General features: G+C 40.0%; 1 protein-coding gene across 1 annotated transcript in view; it reads right to left on the bottom strand.

The window, feature by feature from the left end:
- CDH23 (cadherin related 23) overlaps positions 1-20324 on the bottom strand; it is a 594289-nt gene extending 573965 nt beyond the window's left edge. The window contains exons 1-3 of the mRNA XM_032232225.1: positions 20258-20324; positions 19096-19167; positions 1354-1431 (exon numbers count right to left, since the gene is read on the bottom strand). Of these exons, the coding sequence (XP_032088116.1) occupies positions 1354-1431; positions 19096-19167; positions 20258-20324 (217 nt within the window). The remainder of the gene's footprint in view (positions 1-1353; positions 1432-19095; positions 19168-20257) is intronic.
- Positions 20325-27432: the final 7108 nt, after the last annotated feature.

The following is a 27432-nucleotide window of genomic DNA, read 5'->3' as shown; positions in this document are numbered from 1 at the left end:
GTGCTGGTGCATATACACAGTTCGTACAATCAATTCAAAGAGTATTACAATCCACCCAAACATGACTGAAGATCAGGCTTAATGGAGTGAGAGTCTGGAAAAAGGCTGAGAAAAGAGCCGATCAATTTCTACATTTACTAAAACTGATTACTGACAAAATAAAAAAAAATAGAAGCTACATCTGTTGATTAAGCTCTGACATAGTTTGGCCAAAGGCACAATTAAAAGCACACCCATCATTCTCCCCTCTCAGTCACATCATTGATAAGGCTTTTATTTCATAATTTTAAACAAACTGAGGTTGAGAAGGCCCAACCTTCTCTTTTGGTATGATTGTTAAAAAGAACCGAGGCTCAGAACATAACAAAGCAAAACAAATGACACAGATTTTAATCCAAAGGTTTGACTGAATTTTTTCCCCAAAATTCCTGCCTTTAGACTCCAAAAATCTTTAGACTCCAAAGAGAGGCAGTGCATAAGTGAGGGGTATACAGAGGATTTCATCTTTATTTGCAGTCCAAGAATACTTTCAATTGCTAATTCTGAGATTCTCCTTTAAAAAGCTGAGAGTCTCAGACAATAGTACATGCAATCCTTTGGACTCAAAAATAGATTAAAGACTAATAAAAACAAAACACAGAAGTGGCATTCATAAACACACATAGCAGAAGAAGAATCATGTTCATCTACAGTAGAATTGTGTCAAACTAATTACTTTTATTAAGAGGCTTAAACTTTAATTTTGTAGATAGGAGATATATAACCACTGCAAAAAGCCATGAATATTGCAATGTTTCCCTTTTTTAAAACTCTGGATAGTCTTGTAGTCAAACTATCAACAACAAAAATGAAAATAGAGCATGAAACCGTAACAAAAGAGAATGAGGAAAATCTAAATTACTAATTGAATGCTTGTTAGCACTTCCTCCCAATCTTGTAAAAAAAAATTGAATCACTGAGCATTGATGTACAAGCACATTTTGCGTGTAATATTTTTCTATCTGCATTTGATTTAATTTATACCTGTTTTAGGAGTTTTGAGTTAATCTGCATATGAAAATAGCCCCAAATAAAGAAACTATGATATTTTAGCACGTGACTCTTTTTTTATTTAGATTTATATGAGCATGGCTGTTGTCAAAGTGATTCTGAAGGGCAAACAAAGTTTTAAAATAAAATAATAATAAAAATCATTAAGACACACAGCATAAAGTCAAGAAAGAAAAATGGCAATTTAATAGGCATTCCTTCGAAGCTTAAATGCTAAGTTGACTTTCTATTTTTTTCCGTTTCTACAATACAAAATGCAAGCGTACAATTTTACCCATTAAAAACAAATCTTAATATACTTACCCACTGGAGTGTCTTCATTGATCAACAAATAAGTGTCAAAGAAATAATTTATGAAGTATGGCAATCGATTGCTCAGACCTGAAAAAGTTGAGAAATATAAAAATTATATTCATAACATTGCTCAGACCTGAAAAAAATGAGAAATATAAAATTATACACGTATAGTCCATCTATTCTCTACCCTTACTTTTGTTTACTCAGACAATATGAATGAGTTATGTGCCAATAGGAAAGGTGGACAGCCTGGGATCTCTGTGGATTTAAGTCCAAAAAGATAACAACCCAACTACAATAATGATGATGCTCTATAGGACATTTGTATCCATGGTGAATACATTTTCTCCATAGAGCTGAACTAGAGTAAGGGGGGAGGGGGGAATTAATAAACACTTTCCTCATCGGTGTTATAAAATAAACACATATCTTTCTTCATGATTATACAGATTCACTGCATTTTCCAAAGATTCAAAATGTATATTTGGGGACATATTTTACAGTAACACATTCATACTTTCGTGATAGTAGCATTAAATGAAGCCAATTCACAAGCTATTTCATTTATATCCCATCTTTTTTCAGGCAGCAATTATCAACAAGGACATCATATAGCTCATTGCTTCTGCTATAAGAGCTGTGGTGGTCCTGGGGTTAGATTGCAGTACTGCAGGCTACTTCTGCTGAATTCTGCAATTTGGCAGTTTGAATCCCACCAGGCTCAAGGTTGACTCAGCCTTCAATCCTTCCGAGGTGGTTACAATCTGGTGGACCCAGATTGTTGTGGGTCATATGCTGACTCTGTAAACTGCTTAGGGAGGGCTGTAAAACATTGTGAAGTGGTATATAAGTCTAAATGATATGCCATGCTATATACAGCTGAAGCATTTTTTTTAAAAAAAAACTTATTTTCCTCTTGTTGCATGGGACAGGAATAGAAAATGTGTCATTCTTCCTGAGCCTTTTGCCTAGACCCGTGAGGCAAACCTATGGCACACATGCCACAGGTGGCACACGGAGCCATTTGTTAGGGCATGTGAGACATTGCCCTGTCAGCTCCAGCATTCATGCGCACACTGGCCAGCTGACTTTGGCCTTAATTTTTGGCCATTTTTCACCCTCTGGAGGTTTCCCTGAAGCTTCTGGAGGGCGAAAAACAACCTAACACACAAACCGGAAGTTGGGGAACGGACTTCCAGTTTGCACGTTAGGCTGTTTTTCTACCTCCAGAGGCTTCAGGGAAACCTCCTGAAGGGTCCGGAGGGCGAAAAACAGCCCTACTAGCAACCCAGAAGTCCATTCTTGAACTTCAGGGTTGCCCTTAGGGGCGTTTTTCACTCTCCCCAGGCTCCTAGAAAGCGCCTGCAGCCTGAGGTAGGCGAAAAATGGGTTACACCACAAAACCGCGATGCCCTTATCCGCGCCGACATAAGTGCAGAGGCAAATCCGCGGCGTCCAAAGCGCTAAGAAAAAACCGACCCTACCGCCGCGACAACAGCGCGGTGACAGAAGGGCGTTCTACATGCTTCGTTCTTTGCCTCCAAAGGTAGCCCTCCTCCTCCAGCTGACAGCGGCAGCAGGCACGGGGCAAAGCGGGCTGCCCAGCAGCAGCAGCCCGCGGGAAGGGTCCAGCTCAGCCGCGGGGGGCAGAAGGAAGCGGAGGAGGACGCGGCAGCGGCGGCGGCTGAGGCTCTCCCGGGCCGGCGAAGCGGCCTTGCCCGGCGGAGGCAGGCTGCCCTCTTCTTCCTCAACAACATCTCCTTGGATGGGCGGCCTCCGCCGCCGGCGCCTCCCCCGGAGGAAGAGGCAGGGCGGGCGGCGGCGGCGGCGGCTGAGGCTCTCCCGGGGCCGGCGAAGCGGGCTTGCCCGGCAGAGGCAGGCTGCCCTCTTCTTCCTCAACAACATCTCCTTGGACGGGCGGCCTCCGCCGCCGGCACCTCCCCCGGAGGAAGAGGCAGGGCGGGCGGCGGCGGCGGCTGAGGCTCTCCCGGGGCCGGCGAAGCGGGTTTGCCCGGTGGCGGCAGCCGCCCATCCAAGGAGATGTTGTTGAGGAAGAAGTGGGCGGCCTGCCTCTGCCGGGCAAGCCCGCTTCGCCGGCCCCGGGAGAGCCTCAGCCGCCGCCGCTGCTGCGTCCTCCTCCGCCGCCAGCGTCGGCGGCCCTGCTCGGGCCCCCCGCAGGCTTCCTGCTGCCCCCCGTGGCTGTGCTGGACCCTTCCCGCAGGCTGCTGCTGCTGGGCAGCCCGCTTTGCCCCGTGCCCGCTGCCGCTGTCAGCTGGAGGAGGAGGAGGGCTACCTTTGGAGGGAAAGAACGCCCTTCTGTCGCCGCACTGTTGTCCCTGCGGTGATAATGCGCGGTGATGACGTCGCGACTTTAGCGACGTGATTTAATCTCCGCTATTTTGCGTAGCGCGGTTTTGTCGTGCCACGGAAAAATGGGCCCATTGCGCGCCAAAAGCGGTGGAGGGCGAGAGTCGTGAGTGCATGCATGAGGGGGAGGGGGTTGCACACATAATTATGGGTGTGGGCATGCCCATGCACGACCCCCATGCGCTCCCTCTGCTTTTGGCACGCGATGGGAAAAAGGTTAGCCATCACTAGCCTAGACAGTCTTGATTCCATCTCAGTGTTCTCTTCCTCTTCCTTCTAGCAACAAATTTCATTACTTTGGTAATATGAATAATTAAATATATGTATGTTGGTTCTGGAACTACCAGCCCCTTTGCATGGCAGCTTATTTATTCGGAAAAGGTTTACAGCAAAAAGTTAGAGAAATACAGTCTTGATTCTCTAATATTATTTTCTATTACCATAGCACCTTCACTGTCAAGGAGTCTCTTTACACAACAATATTACAGTCATAGAAAGCACTTCTCCTTTATTACTTTTTTAAAGGTAAGAAACTGTGATCGTTTTTAAGACGCCACACAGATCAATGTATGCTTGATCAGAAAGAAAAAAGTCAAAGCCAAGACATACCAAAGTATAGAGAATGAATGGTCCCTAAGATGCAAACTAAAAAAAAAAGTTGGTTTTAATAGTGGTGGTGGCTAAAGTAATTTCCTATACAGGTTTGAATGTACATATGACAGATGGGTTTACTTTGGTTTCCAGCCAGTGTTACAGAAGCCAGCACTGTGTCTTATTAAGAGATCCACTTTAGCTGCCAGACTTTATTGAACAAGAAAAATAGGGTATTTAATTGGCCTGTCAGAAATATTTTGCATCTTAATTCTACAGAATCCAGCCACTCGCTTACCCGTAAAGCAGATGCCAGTTCTTAACCCAAACTATCAATAGAATAACTGAAGGATTGCTGGCCAGCAGCATAACAAAATGGGTTTTTGACAGGGTATTGTGAGATATATATATATTATAAACCTCTACAATCAACTAGCAGTTCAGAAAGATATTCCAGGCAATGTTGGAATGGTTTTCTTGGCAATCCATTAGTGCCGCTCCATGAATGAATCTGTCGTACCTTTGGAATAGCACCCTTCACTACTCATGAAATCTTTAGCCTTTCTATTTAAAGTTAAGGAGATTTATTCTTATCGATATCTATTTTGAAGCAAGCTCCCTTGAACAATTGGAATTCTGAATAAATATTCACTAGATCAGGAACACAAATAAATGAGTTATGAATGCAAGCACTTTGAAGGTCCATAGACAAGGAAAGAAGGCAAATGAGGTCCAGGCAGAAGAAGAACATCATGGCTTCAAAATCTAAGGGATTGAATTGGACAAAACTCAACAGCTCTTTTACGTGTGGCTGTTGATAAAAATAGGATTGCCAAGATGACTGCCAATGTCCGATGACGGATATGACACATGTTCTGACCTAGGCTTCCCAATGCGCTCTACATGGGGCTGCCCTTGAAGAGTGTTCAAAGACTTAAGTTAGTCCAGAATGCAGCCACGCGAGCGATTGTGGGCGTACCTAGGTACACCCACGTTACACCTATCCTCCACGAGCTGCACTGGCTTCTCATTGGTCTCCAGACACGCTTCAATGTGCTAGTCGTTACTTTTGAAGTCCTACATAGTATAGGACCTGGCTACCTGAGAGACCGCCTCCTGCCATTTACCTCCCAGAGACCCATAAGGTATCACAGATTAAGCCTCCTCCGGATTCCATCTGCTGGTCAATGTCGGCTGGCGACTCCCCGGGGGAGGGCCTTCTCTGTAGCTGCTCTGGCCCTATGGAACTATCTTCCCGTGGAGATCCGGACCCTCACTACCCTTCCGGCCTTCCACAAAGCGACCAATACCTGGCTGTTCCGGCAGGCCTGGGGCTGTTGATTTATCCAGCCCCATCCTAAGTTATGAATGTTGTGGTATTTTATTGTTGTTTTTTAATTTTTATATCCCCCTTCCCTTTTTATCTGTAAGCCACCCTGAGTCTCTTGAGAGTGGGTGGCATACAAACCCAATAAATGATGATGATGATGATGATGATGATGATGATGATGATGATGATGCGAACTCCTTGTCCTGACAAAAACTCCTTTTATTAATTTACTGTGAATTCTGCTCATTCACATCCAGCAAAGTGTTTCAAGGGAGGATTTACAGTCACAGACCGTATCTGGCTGACAGGCCGATATCTGCAAAACCTGGCAAGGAGCCTCTGAGAGTCACGAACCAATTAAGCAAACTAATTGTCTCCTACAAACTCCACTCCCCTTTTGCTCCTCTTTTATTTCCTCTCAAGAGTTCATCGTCCACCTGTGGCCTTAGTCCCAAGTTGACCCTTATTCTTTAGCTGTTCCCTTCGTCTGGCAACTCTGCGCATGTGCACACTGGGAACAGTCTCCAGCTGTTCGTCTGCCTCACATGGATGATCTCTGGAGAGCCAGAGATGAAGGACGTTCCTCCATCCTGGTCCTCCTTGACCTCTCAGCGGCTTTCGATACCATCGACCATGGTATCCTTCTGCGACGACTGCGGGAGGTGGGAGTGGGAGGCACCGTGCTACGTGGTTCTCCTCCTACCTCTCGGACAGGTCGCAGTCGGTGTTAGTGGGGGGGCAGAGATCGTCCCCTAGGCCCCTAAATTATGGGGTGCCTCAGGGCTCGGTCTTATCCCCCCTACTATTCAACATCTACATGAAACCGCTGGGAGAGATCATCCGCAGGCACGGGATTAGATACCATCAATATGCGGACGATACTCAATTGTATCTGTCCGCCCCGTGCCAACTCAATGAAGCGGTGGACGTGATGTGCCGGGGCCTTGAGGCCGTCATGGACTGGATGAGGGTTAACAAGCTTGTGCTCAACCCAGAAAAGACCGAGTGGCTGTTGTGTTTCCCTCCCAAAGATTTGGCTACTGTTCCACCACTCAGGCTGGGGGGTCAAATTTTATACCCCTCAGAGAGGGTTCGCAACTTGGGAGTCCTCCTGGATCCACAGCTGTCATTTGACCACCACTTAACGGCTGTGACCAGGGGGGCGTTCGCCCAGGTTCGCCTGGTGCGCCAGTTGCGACCCTACCTGAATCGGGAGGCTCTCACAACAGTCACTCGGGCCCTTGTGACCTCTAGGCTGGAATACTGCAATGTGCTCTACATGGGGCTGCCCTTGAAGAGCATCCGGCGACTTCAGCTAGTGCAGAATGCAGCCGCGCGAGTGATTGCGGGTGCACCCCGATTCACCCGCATTACACCTATCCTCCGCGAGCTGCGCTGGCTACCTGTTGATCTCCGGATGCGCTTCAAGGTGCTATTAATCACCCATAAAGCCCTACATGGCAGTGGATCTGGATACTTGAGAGACCGCCTTCTGCCAATTACATCCCTGCGACCGATAAGATCCCATAGATTAGGCCTCCTCCGCATTCCATCGGCCAGCCAGTGTCGGCTGGCAACTACAAGGAGGAGGGCCTTTTCAGCAGTAGCCCCGACCCTTTGGAACGAGCTCCCCGTGGAGATTCGCACCCTCTCCACCGTCCAGGCCTTCCGCATAGCCTTGAAGAACTGGCTCGCCCGTCAGGCCTGGGGATAGGATAGTTGCCCCTCCCGAATGATGAATGTATGTTGTTTGCTATTTTATTACATGTTGTCCTACCGTCTGTATTCCCCCCCTTCCCAGTTTTTGTGTGAGCCGCCCTGAGTCCCCTCAGGGAAAAGGGCGGCCTACAAATTCTAATAAAATTCTAAAATTCTAAAATTCACTGATGTCTGACTCCAAAGGCAGCTGATAGCTGGCATATGGCTCTAGCCCCCTCTCTGCCTCCAATACAAAACTCTCATCAGAGCCTTCCCCAGACTCCAGGACTGGCCCATGTTCCTCCCAACCTCCTCACTGTCGGAATCTGCTGCCAGCTCTGCTTGCCACACAAGAAGCAGACATTGTTATATACAGGGGGCAACCATCATTCAGTGACTGTTGGAACTTATGGTGCTGAATTGGTGGTACTTTATTAAATTTATATGCTGCCCATCTTGCTATTAACGGTGGCTCTGTTTCCAGCTATCACGGTTTCTGCCATCACATCATTCCTGCAGTTACATGATCACAAACTGGGTACTTGACAACCTGATCTGATCCTTGCGGTGTCCTGCAGTTATGTGATCATAATTTGTGAATCGTCCCTGTCAGCTTCCCCATAAGAAAAATGTATGGGGAAGTCAGAAATAACAGTCATTTAAGGTTCTCACTTAATAACTAATAGTGAGTCATTTAACAATGGTTAACTAGGGACTGGCAAAACTGACATTGCTAAGTATCATGGTCATGTGCCGTCCACTTTATGACCTCATTTAGTAACAGAAATTCCAGTCCCAATTACCCTCATTAAGCAAGGACTATCTATACTACGTAAGCATTGGAATAGGAATAGAGATATCCAGGTTTAGTTGTCCCCATTGGCCAGGAAAATTATTGGGGTGATTTTGAGACAGTTGCCATCCACAATTTACCTTATAGGAATGTTTTGAAGACCATATTTTGCTTTTAAAAGAAAGATAAGGGATGGAAAGAATGTTCAGCTCACATTTAACTCCAATTCTAGATCAACTCACATATCAGTGCTTGGTATAGATCAGTGATGGAGAACCTTTTCCAGATCGAGTGCCCAAAAGTGCGCATGAGCTGCACGTGAATGCCATGTGCATAGCCAAACCCCCAAAATGCAATCCATGCACGGCCCCTCAACATACACCCCACCCTCCCACGCATGCACCCCATGCCCACGCCCACACAGCCCCCCGCACGTGCCCCATCCCCCACACAAGGGTGCATAGACCCAAAGACTAGCTGGCTGGCGGGAGGTGCATACGCATGTGCAGCAAATCTGAATTGGGGTGACAGCTCGCAAGAGAGGGTGCTGCGTTCCACCTGTGGCACACGTGCCATAGGTTCACCATTACAGATATAGATGACATAGGAAGCAACTTCTGTAATACTTATACTTTTTCTAATTAGGTACCAAACATCAAATAAAGAATATGAAAATACTTCCTCTCTATAGCATCTACTTTATGACCTCTGAAAATTTTAAAAATTGCATTCTCTTCCCAAAGATCTAACATTTTATATAAATAAAGGACTGTCAAAAGGATGGTTTTAAGATTGAATAATTAAGAATTAAATATATTTTTTCTTCCTAACATTTTTAGAAGGTATATTACTAATATGTAAATATCTTCCCTGTGATATTTTGCCTTTAGAAAAGAAAAAAAAAGTGGCAAACTTAAAAAAAAAATTGACATGTCATTCAATAAACAAAGCTCACTGGAAGATGGTGTTTTTGAAACGTACATGTTGTGTAAAAAGTTATGCCTGTGTATAACAGAAGAAGGAAAACAGATGGAAGCTTCTCTCAAGGGTAGTATAGATTTAACAGCACTGGGTCATTTCCACAATATGTATGTTCCTTTGTTTCTCATAAGTTAAAATGTTTCAAAATTTAAAACCATATTTATTATCATTCAAAAGCACAATTAGGTTTTAATGCCTTTTTCAGAAGTGCTAGAAATTCCCCAAAAAGGATTAAGATTATTTAAATCTAAGAGCCAAGAGCTTTGAGTCAGAAACTGCTGTTCCATATAACGTTCTTGGCAGTACTTTCAGTGTCTGCTGGTTAGTCTATGCAGCTATTTCTTCCTTCTTCTTTCTTCCTTCATGCACTGAAGCAATGTTTATGTTTAACTGCCTTCTGATGTAGCAGAAATTATCCATTGAGTGAAGGCTTTGTAGACCTAAATAAATTTTTCTAATGTTTATACCCACTAGAAACAGAGCAGTGGTGGGTTTCAAAAATTGTTCGAACCTACTCTGTGGGTGTGGCCTCCTTTGTGGGAGTGGCTTGCCACTCATGTGACCAGATGGGAGTGGCTTGCCACCCATGTGACTGGATATGAAGATGCCGACGACACTTGTCAGAACCACCTTAAATTACCTCACACACAGCACTGGCATGCATAAGAATATGATGTGAACTTGTTTTTTAAAAGGCATCTTTGGTTTGCGTTAAAACAACTTCAACACACGCAATGTTCTGATTGCACCACAAACGCAGTAGTCATCCTTACCTTTCACAGAGGCACTGAGTTTTATAAATATGAGCATGATAGTGTAGAATAATCATATCCAAGGACCAGGGATGGGTTTCAAAAAACTTTGGAACCTCTTCTGTAGGTGTGGCCTGCTTTCCGGGTCCACTGGTGGAACCTCTTCTAACCTGTTCGGTAGATTTGACGAACCGGTTCTACCGAATAGATGCGAACTGGTAGGAACCCACCTCTGAAACAGAGGTGGTATGCTCCAGTTCACACCAGTTCGGCAAACCGGTAGTGGCGGTGGCGCAAGACTCTGCCCACCCACCCTGATGTCATCAAGAACCTTCTGTGCTCCTGCTACCGGTAGTGAAAAAAATCGAATACCATCTCTGACTAAAAATATATCAGGCTTAGAGTTCCACAGATAAAGAAAGAATATTTCTCCCAGATTGTATTGAAATATTCAGAAGTTGGAAACAAAACTGTCTACTAACCAACAGCCAATCACCCACAGACATGATTTGATAAGAAAGGAAGTACGTTAATAGTTGGACATGCCTTGGGAATTAGAAGGAATGGAAAATAACTCTTTCTGCATGGAAGTTCTATTTTCTTGGTCACAAAAAATATCTTCTTTTAAACTTAAGTCCCTGAAGTTCCACTGAATATCAACACGATCTTTTAAACAAACACCTCTTTTCCCATTATTCCTGGTTGTAGAATAACTTTAGAAAATTCCTTTAAAAATTGTATATAAACATTGATAAGGAAGGAAGGAAGGAAGGAAGGAAAGAAAGAAAGAAAGAAAGAGGGAGGAAGGAAGGAAGGAAAGAAAGAAAGAAAAAGAAAGAAAGAAAGAGTAGGAAATAAAGAGGAAGGAAGGAAGGGAGAGAGAGAAAAAGAGAGATAGAGACAAAGATAGAAAGAAAAAGAGAAAGAGAAAGAAAGAAAGAAAGTTCCTAGCTCATGAAATGTCACATAAACTCCCACAATAGTTATGTTTAGGGGAAGGGAGTTTGTGACAAAGGATCCATTCAGATTTTTTGAATAGTAGTATTTTGAGAATAAAACTGCACACTTGATCCTCGAATGCAAGGTAAGTATTCACTTTTAAGAACAAATCATCTTCATTCCTGCATCCAGCTCTCAGTACTCAGATTTCTAAAGTGGCTTGGCCGCGCGTGACAAATTGATCTATTCTAGTACTGGTCACCAACAGCTGAGGCATCAATTATTGATGTGTCTACTAGGAAAATGTGTCCAAACACAAATGTTCATTATAGCTTTACTGTAGTGTGGTATTCATCAAACAGAACTATAAGGGTCTTTAGCTTTTAAGATGCAGCCTTACATGTTTGCTTGTTGACAAGGCACAGCAAAAACAATAGAATTTATCTTCCAAGTAAAAATCTGGCTACATACCTGATTTAATTCAGAGGAGGAGGAAGAAGAAGAGGAGGGGGAGGAACTATAGTGCTATTGCTATTCCTATTCCTATTCCTAAGAATTACAATCAACACAACTTATCTTGGATGAAGTGTTCCAGTCACCAATGTATGTCCTTTTTTATTTTGATTTAGAAACACTTGTACCATTTTTAGCCAGAGAAAACACAACTAAATGCCTTAAGTCCGTGATGGCAAACCTATGGCACGCAGAGCCCTCTCTGTGGGCATGCGTGCCATCGCCCCAGTTCAGCCAACTGGTCATCAGGTTTCTCACAGCGCATGCACGCAGGCCAGCTGGTCGGCGGGTTTCCAGTGCTCTGCTATGCATGGACGCACATGTGCACCTTCCGGTTTGGGCACTCTGTGACTAAAAGGTTCGCCATCACTGCCTTAACTGGAGCTATACAAAATTGCTTCACGATATGGTGAAATAATAATAGGAGAAACCAAGGGACGAGGCAGGAAAAATACAAGTGATGGATTTCAGACTTTTAAATGTGTAAGATACACCATCACATGGCAGGTGATCAGATATGAAAATTGGGATTTATCAGGTGTAGGATAATGTTTGGTTGCAGTAAGAGTAAAAGCTCACAGGATATCTGTGAATTCTTCAGTTTGGAAAGATGGGTTTCTACTTCTAATAAAATCACAACTGCTTCCATTTTTTTCTGAAACACTGAGTAGCTAAGTGACCTAAATTTGAACTGAATTATGCAGTTGCTTGAATAAGACACTAGAGGGAAACAATACAATATTATTCAGTGGAACATCAGCTCCAGGTAATTTTAGAAGAACACTTATTTAGGAGGACTGGCAGTTGAGCTTCACTCCCTCTTTGTAGTCTCATCACCTCCTCTGTGTTTTGTACAACACTTTCCAGAAAATCTCCTTACAACTGGAGTTCAAAACATACCTACGGAAATTGTCACAAAGGCTCAAATATGGTACCACTAATGGTGCAATTGTATAATTTTTGGATTTAATTGTGATCTTGATTCACTCATGTGATTTCCACAACTAATGCAGCAAGGGTAACTATCCAAATAAGGTGATTTTTAAAAGCAGCAGTGTTGAGATATTTCTCATGATTACCAAATTATAATACCAATTATCATAGTTGCATTAAAACACGATGAGACATCAAATCAGAACTGCAGGAAAAACAATTACTGTCAACCTGCCTTCCATTGAGGACCTGTACACTGCACGAGTCAAAAAGAGGGCCGTGAAAATATCTACAGAGCCCTCGCATCTGGACATAAATTGTTTCAACTCCCACCCTCAAAATGACGCTATAGGGCACTGCACCCCAAGACAACTAGACACAAAAACATTTTTTTTTCCTGAACGCCATCACTCTGCTAAACAAATAATTCCCTCAACGCTGTCAAACTATTCACTAAGGCTGCGTTAACTATTACTATTAGTCTTCTCATCATTCCTATCATCATTCCTATCACCCATCTCCTCCCACTTATGACTGCAGGACTGTAACTTTGTTGCTTGTATCCCTCTGATTTATACTGATATTGATTGATTCCCGATTGCTTATTTGTGCCCTATGACTATCATTAAGTGCTGTATCTTATGATTCTTATCGAATGTATCTTGTCTTTTTATGTACACTAAGAGCATATGCACCAAAGACAAATTCCTTGTGAGTCTAATCACACTTGGCCAATAAAGAATTCTATTCTATTCTATTCTATTCTATTCTATGTTGTTCTAGTTTCTATTCTCTTCTATTCTATTTTCTATTCTATTCAAATACATTATTAAAATTGTGTTTGGAATTAGAAAAGCAAGAAATAAGCTAGTCTTGTCCAAATTCTCTCTCTCTCTCTCTCTCTCCCCCCTCCCTCCCTCTCTCCTTCCTCATACACACAGAATTATTTTTAAGTGGGAAGAATACTTCCGCACCTTATCACTGAAAAAATGGTTAATTTTCATTTCATAACAGGTGGACCAATTAAGGATGAGGAATCTGGAATTAATTTGTCAGAAGCACCAGCCAAGGTGTCTTAGCTTGTTACATTATGTTGCCATTTAAGGCCATTATATTTATATGACTTACTTTATTTTTCCCAATAAACCTGGCAGTTGACTATATCCATAAGAACTTGTGGTTCAAACTCATTGATGTAAAAATGCTGAGTCTGAGATTCAGCCAGTGTCTACTGTTTTCAATCTACATGCCATATTCATGAGTTCTTTACAGTAAAGTTATCTGAGACTCAAATAAACCTAATTCCATATGGAATAATGTCTGTTTTGGCTCAGGGTTTTCTCCAGTGAGAGGTGAAGTGAGCCAATTTTCCAAGCTGTATGAATATAGAACTTTGGATAGTTTTTGTGTGAAGTGGAAATGTTTTCCAGCATGTGGATTCTCTATTCAATAAAAATATAATTGATAATAAAGAGAACGGTGGCCCAGTAGAAGAGTGGTACAATAGCAGCTGTAGGAGAAGAATGGTTGGCCTGAACCTCTTCCAGATAAATTGTCAGATGCTTCAAGAATATTAAAGCTGAGTGATTGTTTGATTAATTGGAAAGCTGCCCATGAAGATGATCACCATAAATATTTCTCTACTCAAATATTTGATCAAGCTATACTGAAACCCTTGGGGAAAAAGTAACAAAACATTCCCAAACATTTTCCCATGGCTGCTTGGAATCATACCAGTTATTTTCCACAGAAGTTCAAATTTATCACACAAACTTGGTTTTTCCTCCCCCAAGTTCAAAAACAAACAACATTAAAATGCAGATTAAAGCCAGGGAAAGTTATTATACTATGGGGGATTATTTATAAGCTAAAGTACAGAACATTTCTGTAACATGTTCAGTTTTAAAATCTTAGCTTAAAGCATCTGCCAATTATAATTACCGGTTGCCTGGACATCTTAGCTGCCTGCTGGGCACTGGATTTCTGTACTCAATCAACCCTCAAAAAAACCCAGACCTTTGAATAACAAGAATTTTTACTTTAAATAACAAGGATGCGATGGGCAGCCAGTTTTAAATCAAATTTGGTTCTGTACAAGAAATAGCAATAGCAATAGCAGTTAGACTTATATACCGCTTCATGGGGCTTTCAGCCCTCTCTAAGCGGTTTACAGAGTCAGCATATTGCCCCCAACAACAATCCGGGTCCTCATTTTACCCACCTTGGAAGGATGGAAGGCTGAGTCAACCCTGAGCCGGTGAGATTTGAACAGCCGAACTGCAGAACTGCAGTCAGCTGAAGTAGCCTGCAGTGCTGCATTTAACCACTGCGCCACCATGGCTCAGTTGGTGAATCAATATAACATCTGTATTCAAATAGTAATAATCTACATAAATTGCAAAAATTATGACATGTGCAACTCAACGCCAACTACCAAAGCAAAGTGGACGGGCTTAGAAGCCACTGATCTCCAATCCCCTCAGGTACAAAAGAAAGTTTGAAAAGGATAAGGAATCTGTAGCTGACTTGCACTGCAGATGTCCTGCCACCAAAATATGAATCCACAGAATTTGCTATGTGAAATCCTGGAAAGCTACTGAGAGTAATAAAAGCAGTGTGGAGCTCCACAGTCCAATCAAACCTATCTAAGATACGTTTCGTTCTTCACCCTCCTTCAGCACTTTGAATTGAAAAGTTTGAACACCTTTGAAAGAAGTTTGGAAAAATCTTTTTTAAAAACTATCCAACTGAGGTGTTAAGGCTTAGAAGAGGGTTCTTAACAGACACCTGGGAGTTGACTAGTAGTAAATGTTAACACCACCATGTGAAAGTCTTGCCAGGTTGCTTTTTAGGCAGCTGCTGCTGATCTTTTCAACACATTGTTACTAACTTTAATTAATTGTTTTGTCTCCCTGCTCAGCAAATGAGTATATCAGAAGGATCAGCACAAGAATAAGAGGGGCGGGGAGTCATTTTTTTCTGGCTGCCAGAATGGCATGAATTTTTTAAAGCACCCCAGTTGAAGAAAGACACTTTATAGCTGAGATAGGGGTGCTATATATTACAGGGCATATATTAAAACCTACCGGGATGATAACGTGAAATATGTTTAAAGCACACGGTAAAAAACTTAACATCTTGCTTATGTTTAGCTTATATGAGGCATTAAAAGAAAAAATTGACAAGAGGTTTTCAATTTATTAAGAATATATTATTCAATTTACTAAGTAAATTTACTAAGTAAATATTCAGTTTACTAACAATGTAACTACTACTCTTCTCTTCTTTCCTAGTGTACCTATCTCTCCACACTTATGACTATAACTATGTTGCTTGTATCTTTCAATTTATATTGTTCTTATTTGTTTCCTAGTATGATTTGATAGCTTATTAGTAACCGATGACTATCAGTAAGTGTTGTATATTTTTATTCTTGATGGATGTATTTTATTCTCCTTATGTAGACTGACAGCATATGCACCAAAGACAAATTCCTTGTGTGTCCAATCACATTTGGCCAATAAAGAATTCTATTCTATTCTATTTGTGTTTTCTTCCTACTGACTGCATAGACACTTACTTCTATGTTTATCATTATTGTCAACAATTCAGAAGAATGTTCATTGCTCTCAGTCTTGAGGGAACTAACCTAGTCCAGTCTTTTCAAGATCACCTCAGGTTGCCCATTGCTGTCACTTCCAAAGCTGAGAGACTGATATCAATTACATTTTCATTGAATAGAGAATCCTGCTAGGTTCAAATTCCAAGTATAAGCTAAAACAATATAATTATATTTTGGACATATTCGGTCCCCATTTTTAAACCAAGCTTGTATCGAAGTGTACTGAAATAGAAAAAGGCAAGCTTGGTTTTAATACTAGAGGAAGAAACAACAATAATCTGAAGTATGCTGATGACACTTCTCTGAAAACACAAATAATCTGAAGCTATGAAAGTCAAAGAGTACAGTGAAAAAATGGGGCTAATGTTAAATATAAGACTGAGCTAATGGCACAGGGACATGGTGGCTCAGTGGCTAAGATGCTGAGCTTGTCGATTGAAAGGTCAGCAGTTCGGTGGTTCGAATCCCTAAAACCACATAACTGAGTGAGCTCCTATTACTTGTCCAGCTTCTGCCAACCTAGTAGTTCGAAAGCTTGTAAAAATGCAAATAGAAAAATAGGGACCATCTTTGGTGGGAAGGTAACAGCGTTCCATGCGCCTTCAGCATTTAGTCATGCCAGCCACATGACCACAGCACTGGCTCTTCAGCTTTGAAACAGAGATGAGCACCACCCCCTAGAGTTAGGAACAACTAGTACATCTGTGCAAGGTGAACCTTTACCTTAATGGCACAGGTACAGCAACCAGCCTTATAATTGATGATGATAATCTCAAAAGGGTGGGTACAAGGTTCTGCTTTTTAGGATGAACCATCAACAGTAAGGGAACCAGCAGGCAAGGAAGAGGCCATCAACTAGCACTCTGTAGAACAATAATAAAGGATTTGGAAAAGGTATTCAGATATTGAGATTACTTCTATACCTACAAAGATCAGGATCATGCAGAGAGTAGATTTTCTTGAGATACTCTATAGAAATAAAAGCCAGACTTGGAAAAAAATCAGGACTGAAAAAATACTAATGCTTTTGAATTTTGATGTTGAAGAACACCCAAGAAAATGAAGAACTGGATCATATAGGGGTTATTGAATCAGAGTTCTTGCTCAAAGTACAAATGACCAGACTCAAATTATCATATTTTGAACACATTGTGCAAAAGTTCCAAGGTGCCTTGAGAAGCCCATAATGGTAGGAAAGAGAAACTGGTTAACCAGTAGCAAGGATTGACTCAATTACAGCAGTGATAAAGAGCTGCAAAGCTCTATTGGGGACACATACGTGATTGAAAGCTTGGAATTAAACATATTGTATCAATATGCAGATTCACATGCATCTATTCTTAACTATGGATTTAACATCTATGACAATTACATGAAAACACACCAGGCTTCAATGTTAATCACTGCAAGAGTATATTGATAAACAAAGGCTGCTCAAAATTTAGTCACATTTCCAAGCTAGACCACTGCACTCTCATACTTAATTAAAACATTTCTTCAACTTTTCTAAATTAGCCTTATGAAAAAGATAATTGTACCTTTTGCCCATTATTCAACCCGATGCTTATACACATATTTCTAGTGTTCAGTTGAGTACAGTATGTGCTCTCCACTCTGTAATCTTATGACCATATCAGCAGCTTTAAGACACTCATAGAAATGCTGCATCCAGCTGTGGTAAAATGCATCATCTAAGATACAACCACGAGGTGTAAGAGGTTTTCTTTTCTGTAGCTTCACTAAACCTTTACAACTTTCTGCCAAAGTTTCATTGTTTTTAAATCAGGTTTAATTGCATGCACTTTAGATTTACATATATTTTAGTCATCTCTTTCTGTTCAATTGTAACTTGTTATATATTTTAAAATTATTATTAACTACTTTTAATGACTATGTACGAATCTGCAATATATGATAATCATCATCACCACAAAAAAACCCTACATCTAAACATCTGTCTGTCCTGCCCTTCTTTCTTTAACTAACTATGAATTTTCGTGAAAAGTTATGTTGAATGTTGAAAGTCTTAAAAATTACATCATCAGGGTTTTTTTTTCAATTCAATGTCTTCCTGTCCACTTGGAACTTAAATGCCCAGAATGCCTTTCACAAAGTTGGCATAAAAGAAATTAGCTTACTTTGATTATAGCCCACATTAAAATATTATATTGCTATTATCTGTACTAAAGTTTACTAAAATCTATCACTTAATAAGAGCTGAAGTGGCACAGTGGTTAGAGTGCAGTACTGCAGGCTACTTCTGCTGACTGCTGGCTGACTGCAATTTGGCAGCTGAAAACTCACCAGGTTCAAGGTTTACTCCATCCTTCCAAGGTGGGTAAAATGAGGAACCAAATTGTTGGGAGTAATATGCTGATTCTGTAAACCGCTTAAAGAAGGCTGTATAGCACTGTGAAGTGGTATATAAGTCTAAATGCTATTGCTATTATCTGTAGAAATTTACTAAAGTTTACTAAAATCTGTGACTTAATAATTTATTGGTTTTCAAGTTTCCTTATAGATTGATATGTTTATCTTTAAAAATGTATTAATGACCTAAGTCCATCAAAAATTGGGGAGCACAAAAAACAAAAGTTAAAAGGAAACAAAGAATATAAATTGGTCAAAATCGAATGAACTCTTATGCAAGAATACAGATTACTCAGGTTCCTGACCACTTACAAGGCCTTGCTTTAAAAACACACTTAAAATAAAAATATTGGAGCTAAAGTGAGAATTGATTTAGGAATAAAACAGATGAAATGACATATCACTATCAAATTCCTGATATAAACTATAGCCCTCTGATGGGTATAGAGAAGCTTTGGGTTTGATTTTTTTTTAATTCACAAATTCTTTGTGAATTAGTTGATTTGGGGCAAATTCATACAGTGTTTTTCTCACATATCATCTGTAATAATTACGGAGCTTCCTGAACTTGGCAAATTACTTACTCTAACAGCTTCTCTGCCATTCTCTCTTACACAATCGCATCACATTTTTTGTTCCTTAAGTGGATTGTGTGAATTCACCTCTTGTAAGGAAAAGGTTGGAATATAAGAGAAGGAGTTGACACAGTACAAATTATTATAAACCTTTATTTGGGCAAAAGACAGAGTTAGCTAGAGATCGTTCTTTTCTCTAGGATTCCATCAGCACTCAGATTAAGGAAGAGAGGAAAGATGGAATAATATTTTAGAGCTTTGCACCCCAAATGGTTTGTACTTACCCAAACACACGGACTGCAAGAACAAAAGAGCAAGGAAAATACTCCTGGTCGAACAAGGAGACTTCATGTTTCCTGAAAGAGAACAGAAATATTTATCATTTCAGCCCTTATTTTATGTAAAAGGACTTCTTAAAAGCCACTCATGCCATCAAATGAAATAAGATCACATCCACAAATATAAAATAGCCAAAAAGTGTCCCCAAAACATATCTAAAGGCAAAAACAAAGCCTTGAAGAAAACAGTGTGTAGTTCTTTCTTAAAAGGACCACGTAAGCAGAAGAAAAATCATTCTGTTCTCCCTATTACCTGACTTATAGAATAAATGTATGTACATGATTTCAACTTTGTAACAGTAGAATTTTTTTCCTGATATATAATATTGCTGGCTTATTTGCCTCTTGCTGCACACCAGACACATGGCATGTATTACTTTTCCCTCTCTCCCCTACTTGTGACTTACACACCTATACCACATTCTGTACTGGACTATTGTTAAAGAAAACAATCCTTTCTCATTCCTTACCAAATTTTTGATTGAGTGATTTACCACCTTGCTCTGCTAATTGGTCCTAACCCTACCAGGTCATTGTTACAAGATTCCACTAGAATGTGGGATAAATTAATTGTTTGTTGAAAAATATAATAATTCCAGAGTTCCATAATGAGTTACAGACAGCCACAAAACAGGCAAGGCATAGAATGAACACCACCAGCAGCAAATATTAAGAGATCTGAACTAATACAGTTGTGAATAATGAATACTATAATTAAAATTGCAGCTGTGGAACAGATCATATTAGCCTGCCTTTCAGCCTAGGTACTGCATTGAAGCTGTGCTTCTTATATGTACTTAGTGATCACAGATTGGTAGCAGAAATTCCACCATATAAATCTTGCTGGATAGCCCAAGGCCTGGAGTATATGGCTTATGTTGGCTGTGCATCCTAACAAGGACTTACTCATCTGTTTTGTTTTTGACAGAGCTATCTCCCCTCAAATAGGAGTACACCATGTTCTTCTGCCCTAGATGCTAAGTAAAATTATACTGAGGTGCTTCATTAGATCCAATCAGTATTCCAATATAAACAGGTTTGCCACTTTTCCATCTATCTTCAGCCATGCAAAAATTTGTGCTTGGCAAGCTCTAAATATATATATAACCTTTCAAAGCGGAATTAGGACAGAGTGCCATGGTGACTTCGTCTTTGTAGAGGAGAACCACGTTCATGGTGGCAAAAGCATTTCATAAAGTAAGATGCATCTCGCAAAAGTTTATGTCTCACTGATTCCATGATTTAGGAAGGATCATTGTCCTGACTGTCAGCTGTCCTCAGGTTACTGATCCTGAAGGACTCAGGGACACAGATGCACTTAGAAGACAAGTTCATGAAACAACAGAAACTATTACCCACCATTTGTTCGTAATATTGTCTTTTTTCTATCAAATATAACTATGGTTCACACACCACTATCTCTGTTACCTTAAAATTAGATTATTGAAAAGTTCCCTATACTGGATTCTCTAAAAACTAAATGGAACATCCAATTTAAGCAAGTGACACTATGTCTATCCTATTTTCCCAAAAATAAGACCTCTCCGAATAATAAGCCCAGTTGGGCTTTTGAGTGCATGCGCTAAAATAAGCCCTCCCCCAAAGATAAGCTCTCCCTGAAAATATTGCTACACAGCAGCAGCCATGAGGTGACCATATTGCCACCTCCTGCACCTCAAAAATAATAAGCTCCCCAAAAATAAGGCCAAGTGCTTATTTTTGAGGGTCAAAAGAAAATAAGACCCTGTCTTATTTTTGGGAAAACATGTTAATTATTGTGCTATTTTTTAGCATTCGTTTCCTACTATATTGTTCTAGCTGTGAGTCACTGACAAAACAGTTTATTTTTAATACACCTGTTTTTGCCTCTTCTTCCATGCGGTATCAGGCTCCCTGTGGCAAATCAAGGATGCTGCCTCATCATAATCATTTGTCCCATGAGGTTCTTGAACAAAATGTATAGACTTATTTTCAGCACATAACACTATTTCTGTGGATTCTGGATACTCACTGAGGTTCAAGGTCAAAAAGTTTCAAAAGTACCATAGGCATTATTTTAGTGGATTGATTCTCAGAGCTTAAGGGAAGATGGAAGAGTTTTCATCAAAAAAAAATATGCTGACTTGGTTATCATTTTTTATATGTTTTGTTTTTAGATGTTTCTTGAATAGTAATATATGGCTGCATTTCTGGGTAGGATGAATTATGATTCTAAATAAAAGAGACATTGATTTTCAAATTCAAGATATCACAAGAATGTCAAAGGATAAAGAAGGGACAATAGCACTTTAAAGGGAATTTAAACTGCCTAAAGGAAAACATTATTTCTTTTCAGTGGAGCTTCTACCAAAAAAGAGGGGGGGGGAATCTCAGTGGACTATTTCTAGTAGAAGAACTTTATTCTAACTTGTTCTTACACCCTGAGCACAGCTGTGATATGCTAGGAACTATATTAACATGCAAGCCAACAAAAGCATTTTACTATGCCTCCGGGAAAACTGCAGACATGGATTATTTGAGCGTGCATTTATAGATACTGGAGGAGGGAAGGGAGAACAGAATGAAATATGGCTGCAGAGTGATTTCACTTGTGCCTAGGTTGCTTCCTTAGAATTAAGAGCAAGAAAACTTGAGGTTTCTTCATATGGTCAATTGACCATACTTCATACTATCAATTGACAGTAAAGTTACAGGACTATGCTGGGTAGGTACTGTAGCTATTTCAGATCATGTTCCAACAACATTACCACTGCAACGTGAAGATTATCCTTGCACTGTGTGATCTACTGCCAGTGAAAATTTCGTGTTCTCCAAAGACACTGCAAATATAAGGTTCCATCTACCATATGAAAATCTGAATGGTGAAAAAGCAGAGAGCTCATGACTTATTTATTCAGAATCCCAAAATATTGCACATTATGCCTTTTGGCAATTCTTCTAGTTTTCTACTCTAGCTACACTGAGTTTTACAAGAACAAAAGACTGGGGGTAAAAATATCTCGCTAGAATCTGGCATGTCTAGGAAATAACCAAGGAACCAGGAATGAAGAGTTTCAACTGAAAGTTAGGTTAAAGACAACCATAGATAATCATACGATCAATCAATTCATATGAATTTATTTACTGGCAAAATATTCATTCCCATTGCAAAAATGCCCGTACCCAAAATCTAGGATTTTGCACAGCACTTCAGATGAGCCGCATATGCCAAACAATGAAACTATCCTTAAAATCACAGAACTTAGGGCAGAGTTTGATGTTGTATTCTAGAAGCATCTGGGATGTTTCACCGACCAAGTTATTTACTTTGGAAAACAAGTCCGAATGAGATCATACAGTTGCTGGCAACAAAAGTCAAAGAGAAGATTGCTGCATTTCTGAACTCAACAAGACATTATGCTGTTATTCGGGACCATGTATCTGTCGCAAGCCAAATGGAAAAAATGACTTTAATGGTTCATTTTCTAACAGCAAATGAAGTGGAAATATCAGAGCAATGGAGATCTCCAGAGAGCATTTTCTCAAATGCCTTTATACGGACGATATTCCAGAACATGGTATGATGAATGTGCTTCTTAAAATGCTAGAAGATAAAGAAATTACAAAACACGAGTGTCAAGACCACCACAGCATTGTCTACTTGAAAGGAAAGGACAGATAAATGCAAACACAAATATGAGAGTTAGGTTTTCATATATATATAGTATGTGTGTGTATGTGTGTGTGTGTGTATATATATATATATATATATATATATATATATATATAGATAGATAGATAGATAGATAGATAGATAGATAGATAGATAGATAGATATAGATAGATATAGATATATATAGATATAGATATAGATAGATATAGATAGATATAGATATATATAGATATAGATATATATATTTCTTGTTCCCTTAACTTAGTGGAGGCTGTCTGCTGAGCTTTTAAAATGTAATTCAATGTGTCCATCTGCATTGATGCATTAATAGAAAACATTGAAGCAACTTCTGAGGCATGATGGGAAAATCGAGTGGGCACAATTAAGCTACCAGGCACCAATTCAGAAGCCAGATAATGCCCAATTGCCAGGTTAGATAATGCTTTCACTGTTGATGGGAGAAAAATGATTTTAAAAATTGACTCACCAGAAATACCCTTAACTTCACATTTCTAAGTACTTTAGCTCAAGAACATACATGGTCAGACAGCTCAAGAAAAACAGCAGCTCGGGTGCTGTATAATATTTTAAAATTCTTCCTTCAATCCAAGGAAGATCTCCAACAACAACGCAGGGCACCGAGATCAGTTTTGACACGATAAATGCATGCCAGAGATTCAGATGATAAACTGAAAGACATAATTCAGTCATATCAACTCCAAAGACTATTCTAAATAGAAGTAGGATGAACACCTTCTGTTGAACTGTGTGTGTTGCTCTATGAGTTCCTTTGATATTCCTGTAATAGCTGCCAGTAGTGAAGACTGAAATGAATAAAAATAGATAAATACACACGAAAACCTAGTTGGCTTTCCTGCCATTTCAGTGGTCTATGGACCTTCAGATCTTTACAAAAAGAAGACACAGAAAGCGCCTACCTGGATTATTCACATACATTAAAATGCTAGTTTTGGGGAGTGGTGCAGTGACCTAGAGGTGGTGCTCTCACCTCACAATCAGGAGGCCACGGGTTCGATCCTGGGTAGAGGCAGATATTTTTCTCTCCGGACACAATGAGAATATATCTGCTGAACAAATCTCCACATTGGCCTCAGGAAGGACATCCAGCCAGTAAACAATTTGCTAGCTCCATTCAGTTGCCCAGATTCTACCCCACAATGGATTATGGGGTTGTTAAACGATGATGATGATTATTAAAATGTTGGTCTTTACTGTGCATCTAGGAAAAGTGACATTTGCTATTTGTTTAAAATAAAGCAGTGAAAATAAAATGTTGTGGGCATAGAACAAACAATAAGATCTTTCTTTTCAGCTGCCCTTGCAAAGCTAGTACATGACAAACTGAGCTATGACTACTTTTAGGATTTCAGCTGGGACGCAATAACTGAGCATACATCAATTTCCTTTTTAAAATGTTGTCAACCTCTTTAATTATGAACATTTACCTACTTATCTAAGAAGTCCTGTGCTACAGCAGTGCAGACTTCAGTCCATCGTGCTATTTTTATTTTCATTCCACCTCTGCGTTCATACTTTTCAACGTGCTAAAATTCTACCTCAAGGCTTCTTTTTAATATTCTAGTTTTCTATGCAAAGACTGTGGAAAAGGTTCTGACGCTGGGATAAATGGGAGGGGAAAAAAAGAAGGTGGACAGCCTCAGTTCTAGTGATGATGAATGCACCGTTACACTGTTGGAAGTTAAAACCCACCCCTTTCTTAGAGAAGTGAAATATTTTGGGATACACTAGAAAGGCAGAATATTTCCCCTAAAAAGAGAAGCTCAGAGAGGCCAAAACTCAGCCACCCCTACCTTTGTCAATGGGCCATTAAGGCCTGAGCCAGTCTATTCTGTATAACAAAGATAACCCCCTTCAGGCAGAGCCATTTCATTGCCACCACGTTTCAACCAAACTTAGCACACAGACAATCTACAAAGCTAGCTATGACCTCTGACAGTAACCAATCAGGATACGCTTCCTGTCCCCCAGGAAGTTCAAAGCCCAGGAGAGGGTATAAAACTAAGGGACTCTCGGCCTTTTTTTCTTCACCCAACATCTTGAAGAATGTGATCCCTTTTCTGCTCAGGAACTCAAGCCATATGATTCTGTTCAGGAACTCAAGCCATGTGGTCCTGTCCACCATTAAACCATCTTTCCAAACAGCCTCCATGTTTCCAGTGTCTTTTTCCCCATTTGGAACTGAACCCAGATGGGCATTTCTTCCAACAACACAAACAGATCATCAGGAGGGGGGCTTGGGGGGAGGGATGAATGCAGTCGCTAACAGTTGACATTGACTTGATAAGCATAATAAAAAAGTAAAAGAAAACTCAAAAGCCCAAGTATCTGTAGTTTAAAATAGAACAATTCAGGGAGGGCTTAGCCTCAGGAACCCATTTATTCAATTTATCTCCTCGTTACTTCTGGGAATACTCGGTTCTGCCTAAACACTTGTGTCTGCTTTTAGTTGTTGTTGCTTTTTTAAATCCTTTTTTTAAAAAAATGCCAACCCAGCAGCACATTTTTCTAACACTCTAAATACTAACAAGACAAGTGTCTCTTCAGTGTAACAGGAGCTTCTTAAAGGAGAGGTCATTTCGCTAAAGACTTGACTAGACAAGTTGAGCAAAAGCAATTTTTTTTTGTATAAAAGCGTTTTTAAAATACTACTGTTAGAAAAAAACACAAATGTGTGGACTCATTCAAAGAGACTGCTTGAAACAAAAATATCTGAGACACACAAACCTGAAGCCATAGTTACCAACTGCAAGGAAACACTCTGTTATCATGGTGTGTGTGTGTGTGTGTGTGTGTGTGTGTGTGTGTGTTACTTCTCAACTGAATACTAAAACACCCTTAGGATCAGATATAATAGAGATCTGTTTACTAAGGTGTTCAATTACATCTGTCTGAAGCCCTTACTTTATTCTCTTTCTACATTCAACAGTCTGCTTCCAAATGCCAGTCTCTCTATTACATATAATAAATACCTTGCCTTAAAATTATAGATGCCTATAAAATAAATTTGTTTTTACATAGGTTGGGTTTAGTAGTAGCTGGCAATTTGGTAACCAATTGATTATATTCCTAAATTATTTGGCTGAACTCTACCAAGTTGTAAAATAAGGTTAAGGTAAAGATAAAGGTTCCCTTTGCAGATATGTGTTAGTCCTTCCTGACTCTAGGGGGCGGTGCTCATCTCAGTTTCTAAACTGAAGAGCCAGCACTGTTCAAAGACATCTCCATGGTCATGTGGCTGGCATGACTAAATGCCAAAGACTCACGGAATGCTGTTACGTTCCCACCAAAGGTGGTCCCTATTTTTCTACTTGCATTTTTATGTGCTTTCAAACTGCTAGGTTGGCAGAATCTGGGACAATTAATGGGAGTTCACTCTGTTATGCAGCACTAGGGATTCAAACCACTGAATTGCCAATCATTCTGATCAACAAGCTCAGCATCTTAGCCACTGAGCCACCGTGTCCCTAAATTGTAAAATACTGACAAACAATAGCCAAGGAATAGCTGATTACATTTGGAGGAGGAGAGGGCTGGAGAAATGCCTAAATAATAACACAATTGCTCACTATTACATTAGATTTAATTAGACTTAATAAAGGTCTTATTGTAACATTAATAACTTACGCAGCTTTAAGATATTAGAGATTGAAAATAAGAATGAGATGAACATGAGGAAAATTTGTAAATGGGTACATTTTGGAGAACTTTAAAACATGAAACAGAATATTTAAAGAACTCACCAGTGCTGCCTTTTTAAAAATTGTATCACCATGTTGATTAAAATAAAGCGATTTTTAGTTGTGTTGTTGACATTGTGTATCTTTTGATAACTATAGAACCTGTTGCTCAGTTATTTTTCACCAGTCTTAAAACTGAATAATAAGAAATTTCAATAAGAAATGAAAAAATAAGGTTTAGGGTAAATACTTTCATTTGGGCATGAATGATACTCAAATCATAATTCTTAAAAATAACAGATAAATATATAGGATAATCAGAGGCAAAATTGATATTGACAAATGTGTTTTTCTTCCTCGCAGTAGGTGGTTTATTTTAATTTAATGAGTTTTGTGTTTTCTGAGCTTTCAGATGCCATGATGAAGAGCTGCCTGCACTGGAATTACAAAGTACTTTGGAATATTGTAATTTTATGGCTCATTTTGTAAAGACTGTTGAAAATGAGATTTGTTCCATGAAGAATCTCCCCATCCTACCCCCGCTGCTCAGAGTGATTAAAAGTGGTTCTTTAATAAATAGGGTTTATTGGCATTTTATTTAGAGAATAAACATGATATTAAAGCATATGGCTATTGTGGGATGGTAATAATAGGACAGATAGGGAACAGTCATTCAAAATCTTTAAAGTTGTTATCAGAATAAAACTAGACCAACAGAGATGATAAGGCGTCTGGAATCTAATTATATGATGAATGATTGGGGTAACTAGGTATAGTCTAGATCCATGATGGCGAACCTGTTGCATGCACGACAGAGGTGGCATGCAGAGCCCTCTCTGCTGGCATGCACCATGGCATCCCCAGGTCAGAGCTACGTAGTGCTTCTTTCGTGAGCTTCTGTTTCCCTGCACA

This window comes from Thamnophis elegans, chromosome 15 (assembly GCF_009769535.1).
Source record: "Thamnophis elegans isolate rThaEle1 chromosome 15, rThaEle1.pri, whole genome shotgun sequence".
NCBI classification, from domain to species: Eukaryota; Metazoa; Chordata; class Lepidosauria; order Squamata; family Colubridae; genus Thamnophis; species Thamnophis elegans.
Note: the sequence above shows the minus strand (reverse complement) of the source record. Positions and strands in the feature narration are given on the sequence as shown.